The sequence below is a fragment of the Nicotiana sylvestris genome, chromosome 7, assembly GCF_000393655.2.
Source record: "Nicotiana sylvestris chromosome 7, ASM39365v2, whole genome shotgun sequence".
Classification (NCBI taxonomy): Eukaryota; Viridiplantae; Streptophyta; class Magnoliopsida; order Solanales; family Solanaceae; genus Nicotiana; species Nicotiana sylvestris.
Genome location: NC_091063.1, coordinates 60,129,150 through 60,141,948, shown reverse-complemented (window position 1 = coordinate 60,141,948; position 12,799 = coordinate 60,129,150). Strand labels below are relative to the sequence as shown.

The window sequence follows — 12,799 nt, the reverse complement described above, 5'->3', positions numbered from 1 at the left end:
ATAAGCATGATAATGTGATAGAGAGAATTTTCAAGGTGCAACATATTCATTGGAGTTAATATGGTTGATTTATTCACCACATCTCTACTGATGTCAACCTTCAAGAAGCTAGTATACAAGATTGGAATGCAAATGCTTAAAGATGTGAATTGATGCTCTCATCAGGGGGAGTCAATACGCATTGTACTCTTTTTCCCTTACAAGATTTTGTCCCATTGGGTTTTCCTTGCAAGGTTTTTAACGAGGCAACCAAGAGGCGTATTGTTAGATATGTGTACTCTTTTTCCTTCTCTAGAATTTTTTTCCCATTGGGTTTTATTTAGTTAAGATTTTAACGAGACACATTATCTGTTGAATAGACATTCAAGGGGGAGTGTTATAAATAGAATTATATTTAAGGTGAATATCTATATTTAGAGAGATTTTAGGGTTGTTACTTGGTGGCTAAGTCACTTTCCCCCTATAAATATAGGGGTTCTATTCCATTGTAATTCATCCCAAAAGCAATAAGAATTCTCTCTCTCTACTTTTCTCTGCAATGTTCTTCTTCTTCTTTTATTGTTTCATAACAGTTACTTATAACTTTAGACCTCATCATTTTTTCTTAATTAGTTGAAGAGGAAATCTTTCAATTCTTAATTAGTTGAAGATGGAATCTTTCAATTAAATGTGCGATATACGTTGTACAATTACTTTCTTTTTGTTTAGTCTTAGATGATAGTATGGAGTAAGGAACACCACACGTAAAATTTTAATCGATTTTTAAATTTAATGTAGATATTTTATTTTGTATTTATTGTTGAGGTTTTGGTATGGAATTTTGAACAAATTATTTTCTAAATCTTTATTTCTTATATGGTCACTCAACTTATGAGAACATCCTATCAAAGTCAGTTTTGTTTCTTTTAGGACAACAAAATCATTCAACAATTATATTTTAACTCGGCAAATAAATACTATATGTTTTGACATGCCATGTCATATTACCTATTTTACTTTGACTTCTCCTTCTAGATCGAAAATACTTTTTGAACCCTTGGAAGTAAGCACTTGATTACACACTCTAGGTAAGTGAATATATTTTTATTTTAAGATTGCAACACTAGAACTAAACTCACAATTTTAGAAATTTAATAGACTCGATGCCAAGAATCTTAAAAGGTTAAGCTATATAATTTAAATTATGAATTCGTCTCCACTTAATTATAAGCTGGTCAAACTGTCTTATAAGCACATTTTAACTTATTTAAATGTTTGGTAAAATACTAAAGTGCTTATAAGCCAAATCTTTATAACCTTATATCAACTAAAAGTCATAAAAAACTATGTTATCCTTTTATTTCTTTTAAATTCTTAAATTACCTTTCCACAAATAAAACTTCCTCTCCGATCCATATTTATCATTCTTTTTTTTTCTTCTTAATATACTTTTAGATATATATTTTTTGGAAAAAAATTAAAGGTATTTAATTTATTTTAATAAAAGAATAACTTATAAGTAATTATTCTACTAAATACATCAGTTGTGTATTACCCGTTTTAATATTTCTATCCAAGTAAGTAGCTACTTATTATAAGTGAATTTCAACACATAAAAAAGATTCTAGCACCTAAAGCTTAGTTATGTACAATCTAAATAGGCTCTAAGTATGTCGAGAAACTAGTAATAGAAAAAGAGGCAAGCAAGGCAAGAAGTTGCATAAAGGTGCGGAAAACTTATAATGGTAGTATGACACAACTTCACACCACAGCTTTCACGCACATAAATAGAAATCTACAGTCTTGGCTGAGCCCCTTAAACTTGTCCCTTTTTCCACTTAGACACCTATACTAACACTTGTACGTATTGAACGCTTAATCTCAAAAATAATTTGTCAATTAAACACTTCTCTCACATCCAACCGGAAATATAAAAGGAGTGAGCTACACGCAGATGATGTAGATAAATGGGGTTCTTTCTATTTTGAGTTCTTTTATGAAGAATAGACTCGCTTCCGGTGAAAACATGGAAACGGAGTCTCTTTTTCTATTTTGTTGAACTGCGTTGATTTGTTAATGGAGTTTTTCATATGATGTGTCCTTTTCTTTTCAAATCTGGAGAAAAAAGAGGGCGGTCACTGATGATCGGCCATGGAGGGAACATGAGGGAGGGGAAAGGCTGGCATGATAGAAAAAGGTCTGAGGTATTTCTCCGGCCATGCTTCGGGGAAGGTTCTCTGGTGATCCTGCTAGAGAGAGATGGATGGAGAAAATTTTGAAAAATAAAAAATTCTAGCTTCTCACGCTCTCTGAATTTGTGTAGTGCACGCACTATGCCAGCTCAGCGGAAAACTTTTAATGGCAGTATGACACTACTTCACGCTACAGCTTCCACGCACATAAATAGAAATCTTCTTTCGTATCAAATCAAATAGTAGTAATAACATGAATATATCACCTTAATATTTTGTTTGGTCAGTAAATCATGTATAAATTATTCCGGTATTAATTTTAACATTAGAATACCGGGATAACTTATACTTTATAGAAGGTGGGGTAATTAACATCGGTATAACTTATACATTTTTTAAAAAAATTATGTAATTGTTATTTTTAATATAACGTACCAAACAACAGATAAACAACATTCCTAGCATAACTAATCACAGCATAACGTATACCGGCATAAGCCATATTCAAACCAAATGACCCCTAAGGAGTCGTTTGGTTGGAATACAATTTATACCGGCATAAGTTATGCCGGTATAAGTTATATTGGGATAAGTTATGCTATGATTGTTGTTTATTCATTGTTTGGTATGTTGTATTAAGAATGACAATTGCATAATTTTTAAGAAGAAGGTATAAGTTATACCAGTGCTAATTACCCCACCTTCTATAAGGTATAAGTTATCCCAACGTTAAAATTAACACCGGGATAACTTATACCTGGTTTGCTAACCAAACAGAGTATTAAGGTGGTATTAAACTTTTATACCACTCTTATACCTTTTTATACCTCATACCAACGACCCCTAAGTGTTTAATAGGTACAAGTGTTAGTTTAGGTGTCTAACACTCTGTTTGGATCATCGTTACCCACTGTTTTATAATGTGTTGTATTGTATCATTTTGATTGATACAACATTTGGATAGATTGTATCGTTTGCTGTTATTAAATAACATCTTTATTATTTGGTTTGACTGTATTATATTGTACTGTACTGTTATATTTACTAAAATATTCTTAATTATTTTAAATACGATACTTATTAAGAACTACTCATAAAAATAATTTATTTATTTGAGTTTCCCATCTTCCTCACAGGGAATCATCATTCTACCATAGTAATGAAAGCACCAAATTGGTTTCATACAAAAAAAAAGTTTATAGCCCAATCAAAACAGAGAACAACGGACCTTCAGTTCCTGTAGTTTGGAATGGCAAAAGCCTAAGCAAATTATATATGTAAATTTTTAGCAAAAAGTTTGCAAAGATCATAGATGAGATAAAAATACAGAAAAAAAGAGAGGGAAAACTAACCAAAAAAATAAACGGCAGAGGGATGGAGGCAAAGTACATAGTTGGGTGAAGTATAATAAAAATAATAGGGTAAAGGGTAAAATTAAAATATAGAATAATTGGTGAGGGCGTAATTGGAAAAAGAAATACGGAACAATTCTACCATACCAATTTAATTATTTTATAAAATAAGACTTTTTATTATTTTGGAATAATGAATTTAATAATATAATATAATCAGTTTTACACTAAAATACAATAGGATGGGTAACAAGCATCCAAACAATACGCAAGTGAGAAAAAAGGGCAAGTTTAAGGGGCTACCCATGTATTCAGCCAATCTTCTTTCTCAAACTTGGTATCAAATCAAATAGTTCCTTTCCTACTATATAGAAGAGCGTAGAAGCAGCTCGCCGTCGACATCCCTGCTTGCCGACAGAGGGTTATTTTCGTCACTTCACATGCAACTCTGTACTAAATTGTGTCTGTTAGTGTCATTTTACGCTTACTCAGCAGTCACCGCTACATGCGTTGCTGACAATTCCATTCCCCTGTGGATTTTGCACTACTTTGTATTCATAGCTTAATCAATCTGTGAAAGCTTTCTGGGAGGAGAAATTGGGTTTCGGTTGTGGTTCCTCGCCGCTCTAGCCTCTTTTCATCAAAGTAAACGAATTGCAAAGTTTACTTCATATCTGTAATGCGAAGCTTCATCTCCGGTCTTGATTTGGCAGGCGTTTATTTAGACAATAATCATTATTTGATTTAAAATTAAAATTAGTCATTCTGCTTTCAGATTTTGTTCTTCTTTTTTTGGGGGTTCCCAGCTCATTAGTTTTTATTTTTTTGAGACTCATCTCATGGACTGAAACATTTGCACTCCACCGCAGTGCCATCTCTATTTTACCATAATTTTGCTCTGCTTCACCCTCTTCACTTTCTTCAATGTTCATCTGTCTTGTCCTTCTTTATCATTTAACCCTTGTTATTTTACTATGATTTTTATTTTCGTAAATTAAATATGAATTTTTGGAATATAAAATGGTACTTTTAACATAAAATTTGAGTTTTTTCCTAAGTTTTCCGCAGTTCAAAGATAGTCACATGGTTGAAAGGTTAGTTTTACTGTTCTATTTCTTCTCCTTCATATTGGTGACTGATTATTTTGTTTCAGGATTCTTGTTAGGAGAGGGAAACAAAATTCGATGAGCTTATGTTCGGAGTTGATGTAAAGAAGAAATAAAATTAGATACTTTGCGAATAGAATTGCTTGATTGTTCCCTAAGCATGTTGAGTTTTAAACAGGGTTTACAAGCTATCTAAAAAGAAAAAGAAGGCAATTCCTACTCCTAATTAAAGAGATTCTAAACCCTTCCCATATTTAAGAATTGTTTTTCTTTTCCATATTAACAATTTACTAATTCTTAATGCTCCGTCTTTTGTTGGAGTGTACATGTCATAGGCTCCTTATATGCCGCAAGATATACTCAATTTTGGAGCCATAGAGTGACTTTGTAAGAATATCTTCTAAATACTGGGGAATGAGTTAACTGAGTTTTGGTTTCAAGTATCTGGTGATTAGATGTTGAATGTATTAAAATGGTTTCCTATCCATCTACAAAGGATTAGTATTTAGTTGTTCTATGCTTGAATGATAATAAGTTGAATCTATTGTGCAAGGAGATTAACAAAGAATTTTGTGGTTTCATGGATCAATTCAAGTGTCATCAGTATCAACAGTTTCTCAAAGACGATGGCCTCCTGGGACTTCAAGATGATCAAAATGTTAAAGACTTTGGTGGAAGGTCCATTGTTAATCTGGTGGAATATCCAGTTTGTCAAGTTCTTAAATCTCTGTCCTTTTATTATTTCCTTTTCTCCCCTTTCCTATATCTCTATAGGTGTCTCAATTAGCTTTTCTTTATTTGACATGCTCTTTTGTTTTTTCATGATCTTATCTCCAATAATCGCTTGGTCATACTTCAACTTCATCTCCGGTTTGTTTGCACAGGAAAAAAATGTCTTGAGTCCATACTTTTGGCAAATGCTTAGAGAAATCATCAAAGTCAAGCAGGATGTCATAAGGTACTATTTCATCCTTTAGCTTTACTATCGATTAATAAATCCCTTTGTTGTTGATGTTTCATCATTATAGCACAGAGTATTCTTTGGTTGTAAAGGACTAAATCATTGTGTTTTGCACATGTTATGTATTTGTGTCAAAAAAGAGCCGTCTTTAATGTAGTTTATATTTCCGACTCCATTGCAGTTGCCTTGAGGCACTTGATAACAATCCTGACATTGATCGGAATGAAATATTAGGACATTTTATTTAGTCACATGGCTACTTCAATTTGGTTCTGCCACTCGAAAAGAGTAATGAGCTTTTTTGCTTTTTCCATTCTTTCATTTTGTCGCAACCATCATTTCTATATGAACGAATGAAGAAGGTCCAGTTTGGTTCTACCATTTTAAATCCCTATATTTTCTCATGTTTATTTATGCATTCATGTGAGTGATTTCTATCCATCTCCTTTCTTTTACCAGAAATAATAAAGATGGTCTCCATTAGGTTGATTAACTTTTGTCTTGTTTTCAAACTGCTGACTTGTTTAAGAACATATGTTTCATAATTTATTTTCTTTTTATAATAGTGTTTACTTAAGAAAAAAAAAATTCTATCAGGCTATATTTTATTTTTACCACCATGCAGTTAGGAATTACTCATGATTCTAAGGAGTCGTTTGGTAGAATGCATTAGATAAAATAATGCATGCATTAGCTTTGTGTATTAATAATACCTTGTTTGGCAGACATTTTGAGCCTATGCATTAGTTATGCAAGCATTAGTTATACATCCTATTTGGTATTATCCTATGCATAACTAATGCATAGAAAACAATGGTATTAGCAATGCAATGGGTTTTAATGCATGCATTAGCTTAGTTAAAGACAAAATTGGCCTTCAAAATTTATGCTTGATTAAAATATGCTAGTTAATATATTAATGCAAGTATAAAATAATTCAAATAGTGAGAAATAAAATTATTTTTCTAGTAAATAAATAAATAGTTAGCATATTTCGTTTTTTATAAATAAATATTTGGTTCTATATTACAATATAGGTAGACAAATCAAATAATTTTTTTAAAATTTTTTCATATAAAAACATTTCTAAACATATGTTTCTTTCAAAAAGTTAGAGTGATGGACTGGTTTTGAGGGCATTTTTGTAAACAAACAATTCTTTTAGAAATTATGCAATGCTTTAATAATCAAACCAAACAATGGATAAGAAATATGTCAGCATAACTAATACCAGCATAACTAATACCAGCATTACTAATACACCCTATTCAGCATTATTCTTATGCACCCTACCAAACGACCCCTAACTGTAAAAGAAAGAGCATATGCAGGTTGTCCATGTTTGTGCTAATAGTAAATGGTTTATCTGTCATGTAAAGTTTTTCTTCTCACAATCTGAAATATGGTTTCAATTTTTACTAGACGTGGAATGGAATTGGTCTGATGAAAATATCTTGTTACGACTATAAGGTACCAACTTGGCAAGTTTTCTTTAGATACCATCGAAACAGAACAAATGTTAATACTGTGGTTATTCTGGTGTTTTGCAGTATTTATAGATCTCCTATTCTTCTTTTTTGCTTTATGCACTACAAATATTCTTTTATGCTTTTGTAAGAAATAGTTACACTTGGAATGCATTAAGAATGCTTTCATTAGTGAAGGCTTATGACTAATCAATGAAAAATAAATAATTCTTCCTTTCGAATACTGAATATCGCATTGCTATAAGATCTGTTCTACAGAGTGACTTTGCTGAAGGTGTCCGAGCAGTCTTAGTGGACAAGGATCAGGTTTTTTTCTTGCGTTGCAAGCCCGTGATACTATAATTTCATAAATGTTGGGTTTGTGGTTTCTTAGTGCATTTTTTGGTAAGGAATTTTGACTGAGCTTAGTTGAGGTGTGGTTTCATTTTCTTAAAGATTGAATAAATTTCCTGGTTTATATATTCTTTTTTTCGCAATACAGCTTCATTTGTCCCGTTAGACCCACCATGTTGTATTGTCGATTGAGTCGACTTACAACTTGCAGGAAACTAAAACCTTTGATGATTTTGTTTCCAGAGTCCAAAATGGAATCCGTCTTGCTTGGAGGAAGAAGTTGGAGAATTGAATGTCTGACCGTGCCTGGATATCCTACACTTTTTCAGTAGTTATTATTAATAAAATACTTATCTTTTGATCAATGAGAATACATTTTTATGTGTGTAATCCCAAATGACGCCTCTTCAGATGTTGGCATTATCTCTAAAATGTGATTTATGAGGAAATAAAGTGCAATTGGTGAAAAGAGCAAATGAAGGAGCGTTTTGTAATTTATTCTTCACTTAATTTCTCTCATTATTAACACCCTGTTTAGATTTCCTTTTTCAGTGCAAAATTGGAAAGTTGAAGAAAATGAGTGGAGATCAACACATGGATATGCATTACATGAGCAATATGGGGTTTATTCCGTGACCATAACATAAAATACATGTACTTCAACTGAATATTGTACTTTTTGTACTGTGAAATAGTATTTGTCAAAGTGAAACATACTATAATTGGAAGTGTTTGTTCTGCCGCTCGAAAAGAGTAACGAGCTTTTCTGCTTATTCCATTCTTTCATTTTATCGCAACCATCTCTCAACCCATTAGCAAGTATACACTGCTATACTTTCAGCAGAGAAGATACCAACTCCATTCATATGCTGACATGTTTTTTCATTGCTTAGGAAATACTATCTCATGTGGCAAAAAGCATAAAGATGTTAGTTTTATTTCTGCAATGATAAAATGCAGAAATTCTTATGTCTTGCAAGTGTTCTTGCTTGAGCAATGTTAACTAATCTTACAAGTGATTTTTATCTTCATCACAAAGCAATACTTTTTAAGCAAGAGTTACCATATCACTATTTACGCTATCAAACAGTATTTATCGAAATAAAACACGCTCTAATTAAAAACCCCGGGCCAATCCCATCTAGTAATAACATAAAGACAAAGAAAACTCAAGTTTTTACCACTAATTAAAAAAGAAATTTAATTACTCCAAGTCAATTTAGTTTACCAAAAGAGGAAAGTGTGTGTCGTGTTCTATTTTGCCTAAAAATAGCAAGTCAGCCGTTCTCTTCAAAACTTCAACTCCCACCGCCTTTCCAGATCTCTGTGTCTCTTTGTCTTTTCAACTAAAATCTTCATTACTACTTCTTGCTTCTCTCATTCAATTCAATGGCTTCTAAGTTCAATCCTCTCCGATATGACCTTCCTCCAAATACCCGCGCTTGCTTATTCCAGGACCCTAAACAACTCTCTTCTCCTCCCAAAACTCCCATTCAAGATCCAAAACTAATTATCAATGGGGGGTCCACACTCTCTGGCCATGTCAGCATTAGTGGGTCCAAGAACTCAGCTTTACCTATTCTTGCAGCTACCCTTTGCTGCTCTGGATCTTCAAACCTTAAAAATGTACCCTGTTTATCAGATACTAGAACTATGGCTTCAATCTTGGAGTCTCTCGGTGCTCAACTTATGACTTTTAATGGAGAAATAGTGGTTAATACTGATGGACTTCTGTCTGTAGAGCCTGATTCGGCTGAAATTCGGAAACTTAGAGGTGGCTTTTTTGTGTTAGGGCCATTATTGGCTCGATTTGGTGAGGCTACTGTTGGGTTACCTGGTGGGTGTGACATTGGAACTCGGCCTATTGATCTTTATATTCATGGTCTCCAAGCTCTTGGTGCTACAGTTGAGTTGAGGTTGGTGAACTCATTGATTTTCTATTATGTTTTTCACACAAGGTGTTTACACCAAAATAAGCAATTTAACCTTAGTGCCTAAGCCCCAATTTATGTGGCACCTTTGGAATTTCGAGAGCCAAATAAATTTTTCTTTTACTGCAATTTTTTGTATATGCTTTTTAAATATGTGACTTATAGTAGTACTTTTTATGTAGTTTTCAAAGATATAAATTTTATTTGAAAAAATTAAAAGATTCCATGTCAAATTCACGCTCAGAATTTAAAAAATTTGAGTTAAAATCTAAACAGTGCCACATAAACTGAGACAGTGGGAGTAGTTACAAGTTACAACTTACAAATTAAAGTGAGAGTCAAACATAAGTGTGTATGCCAGACATATTCTATTGTATTTATTGGTTTGGTGTAACACTGGGTGCGATAAGTTCTTACCGGCAGAAAGGTCCAACTAGAGACTTAAATTGGAACTCGTGACACTACCATTTGAAACTGAACTGGCCTCCTTAGAGACTGTTGGATTTAGTCTTTATGGAGTTTTCTTTAAGCTTTTTGACATGGTATTAAGTCCAATGTTTTCAATTTGATTGTGTCATAGTACTGATAGCATGTGAGTTTCTTCAGAATGAGTAGTGATTAACTTTGTGAGTCCACATAGGGATGGAAAAGTGCAAGCACATGTATCAAATGGTAAAGGTTTGACTGGTGCAAGCTTTGGACTTGACTGCCCCAGCGTAGGAGCAACAGAAACTCTTATGATGGCAGCATGTTTGGCTGAGGGAAATACTGTAATCTCAAATGCAGCACAAGTATGAAAGTGTATTGTCTTTCAACTTCTATGACAGTTACTTGAAGTTCCTATCTAAAAATCTGTAATCTTTATTATTAGCCCTTCATTCTGAAATGCACCGAGCATTTTTTTTAAATTGTTGTACTTTGATATGTACGATGCAGGAACCAGAGATCATTGACCTTGCTGGCTTCTTGACAAATTGTGGGGCAGCTGTGGAAGGAGCAGGAACAGACACACTGTATATTAGTGGAAGGAGAAGGCTGTATGGTTCTGAGTATAGTATAATGCCCGACAGGATTGAAGCCGGAACTTATATGTTAGCTGCTGCTATTACTCGATCACATATCTCAATGTCGCCTGTCATTTACAGCAATTTGACTTCTTTATTAGACAAGCTTTCACGTGCTGGTTGTAAAATATTACATCTTAGTGATGACACTTTGGAGGTATAGGAAATGTGCTAATGTCTTAATTTTCTTCCATCTCGTGCACATCTTCTTATGATAATTTGGTTCATGAGACCAGCTTTCAGCAGTACCTGGGGCAACTGGAGACAATTTGCAAGGGTTCAGTATCAAGACGCGTCCATTTCCTGGATTTCCGACAGATCTCCAGCCTCTGACAATGGCATTGCTTTCGACATGCAAAGGCATAAGCGTTATTGAGGAAACTGTCTTTGAAAATCGTATGAGCCATGGTATGTGATAATTATGATGCGCAGCTACTTTGGTTGTTTGTCTACAGTCTAGTTGTTTCAAAAATCACCTGCATAGCTCATGTCGGAAGTTTATCCCTGTAGAAGTCATTCTACAATCTGGATTATTGACTTGTCATTCTACTTGACCCCCTAGTAAATATACCACTGTACTGCTCAAATAAAATGTGACTGCTAACTGCAACTCATTGTGTTGATTTCCATCTTTCTTGAGAACTACTTGGAATCATGAAACCCCAATTGCTTTGGTAATTTTAAGTTTGTACTTCGGCTAATAATTCTACTTTGAGCAGCTATTGGAATCAACATTGATCTCTTTATCGAGGAAGCAAACATGTTATTATGTGTATGTTGCATGATCATGACTCTTTCCAAATGTACTACAAATTTTTAGCAAGAACAGTGTGCTCAAGATTCTATTCTGTCTTATTTTTCTTTGGCCACTGTACTCTGACACATGTATTTCATCCCCTTTCTCTTATTCTGGTGCTTTGCATTCACCAATCAGGGATGCGGTTTATGTTTTCTCCGTAGAATCTGAGTCATCTCACATGATTGTCTTAGAATATCTGGTCAGAATGCATAGAAAATGTTTGATGTCTTTTCCACTGATTATTTTAATTAAATTTTTCTTCAAGTGTTGTTTCATGATCTTCTTCTGTGCAGTAACAGAGCTGCAGAAATTTGGAGCTAAAATTCAGGTTTGTGGAAGCACAGCATTAGTTTTTGGGAAGGGAAATGCAAGGTAAGTCTCTAGTTCTTGATTGATTTCCTGAAACAATTTATTCAACTGAGTATTGGGAAATTGATTTATATTCGTATATGGACCTTTTGCTAGTCCACTATGTGGTTCTCAAGTTATTGCAACAGATTTGCGTGGGGGGATGTCATTGGTTTTGGCGGGTCTAGCTGCTGAAGGATGTACTGAAATCAGTGGAATCTCCCATGTAGATAGGGGCTATGAAAGTTTGGAGATGAAACTTCAGGGTCTAGGTGCCAATGTCACAAGGATGACTTCCAGTAGCGGTCCTAGCCAGAATTTTGGTATCAGCTTCGCAAGTTTGTAGTTTATCTTTGATTGATCATAAGACTCCAATAAAGCTCATTTGACCAGTTGTTCACTAACCTACTTAATGTACCGTTTGTTTGACCACATAGATTGATTAGGGGAGGCTCTTTTCTTTTGAGTTCTTTTTCGAATTTTTGAACTTGAACTTGAAAGGATTTAGGATAGATGTCATGACTCATGACTATCAGTTTTGGCAAGAAGTAGTATATCAGAAGAAATGCAAGTTGATTTTCTACTTCTTGGTTGAGTTCCAAAACATGTTACTCAGTTGAATAGACATCAATAAATTTTTGTTATACCCCCTAAACTTTTGTTTCTCCTTGGTTTGCTTCCTACTTTTGGTGTCAGCTCTGCCAGTTGATAAATGATGTCAGAATGAGGCAATGGAGCCATTGGCCAATCATTTGCTAACCTACTAATTTATATATGAGCATTTGCCTGACCTTACGAATTTTGTGGTTAAGGCATTTCCGTGAGTTGCGACTTTATAATCTGTTGGTGTTCTTTCGGCCACTACTACTAGCAGTATATTTGGAAAGAGTCATGATCATGCAACATACACATAATAACATGTTTGCTTCCCTACTAATTGTAGTTTACTAGCCCTCCCCATTAACAAAATTGTACTGTTGGAGATATATGGCACCCCATGTCAGATAGAAAAGATCATCAAATTAAATTACTTCACTCATGACCTTATTGTCATTCGAGTTATTTCAATCAAGTCATCAGTTAATGCATTCTTCATTTCTTCCACCCAACAGATTCAGCTTGGTTAGGGTCGTATATAACTGGACATTCGTTTCTACCTTGCCAAGAAGTCAAGTACTCAATTTTCTTTCATCTGAAGGGACAACTAGTCAACATCACAATTCACAAACACTAGAAAGACTTAAAGA

At 33.9% G+C, this 12,799-nt stretch overlaps 1 protein-coding gene across 16 annotated transcripts; it reads left to right on the top strand.

Annotated features, from left to right (window-relative positions):
- Positions 1–3,779: 3,779 nt before the first annotated feature.
- LOC104214916 (uncharacterized) lies at positions 3,780–12,207 on the top strand. Of its 16 annotated transcripts, XM_070150572.1 has the most exons (9): positions 3,780–4,617; positions 5,225–5,307; positions 5,514–5,587; positions 7,654–9,326; positions 9,982–10,132; positions 10,278–10,562; positions 10,642–10,813; positions 11,498–11,576; positions 11,670–12,207. In XM_070150572.1, exons 4-9 carry the CDS (start codon positions 8,800–8,802, stop codon positions 11,896–11,898), a joined length of 1,443 nt encoding a protein of 480 aa, XP_070006673.1. In that variant the 5' UTR covers positions 3,780–4,617; positions 5,225–5,307; positions 5,514–5,587; positions 7,654–8,799; the 3' UTR covers positions 11,899–12,207. The 16 variants fall into 16 exon arrangements, with proteins under 16 accessions (XP_070006673.1, XP_070006670.1, XP_070006672.1 ...); XM_070150569.1 differs by having other exon boundaries at positions 3,780–5,307; XM_070150571.1 differs by having other exon boundaries at positions 3,780–5,307; positions 7,336–9,326.
- Positions 12,208–12,799: the final 592 nt, after the last annotated feature.

Excerpts from the sequence above, each read along its gene's own strand:
- LOC104214916 (XM_070150572.1), top strand. The coding sequence starts at position 8,800 with ATGGCTTCTAAGTTCAATCCTCTCCGATATGACCTTCCTCCAAATACC. Across the intron at positions 9,327-9,981 it reads GGTGCTACAGTTGAGTTGAG|GGATGGAAAAGTGCAAGCAC; the intron begins GTTGGTGAACTC and ends GAGTCCACATAG. Across the intron at positions 10,814-11,497 it reads TGAAAATCGTATGAGCCATG|TAACAGAGCTGCAGAAATTT; the intron begins GTATGTGATAAT and ends TCTTCTGTGCAG.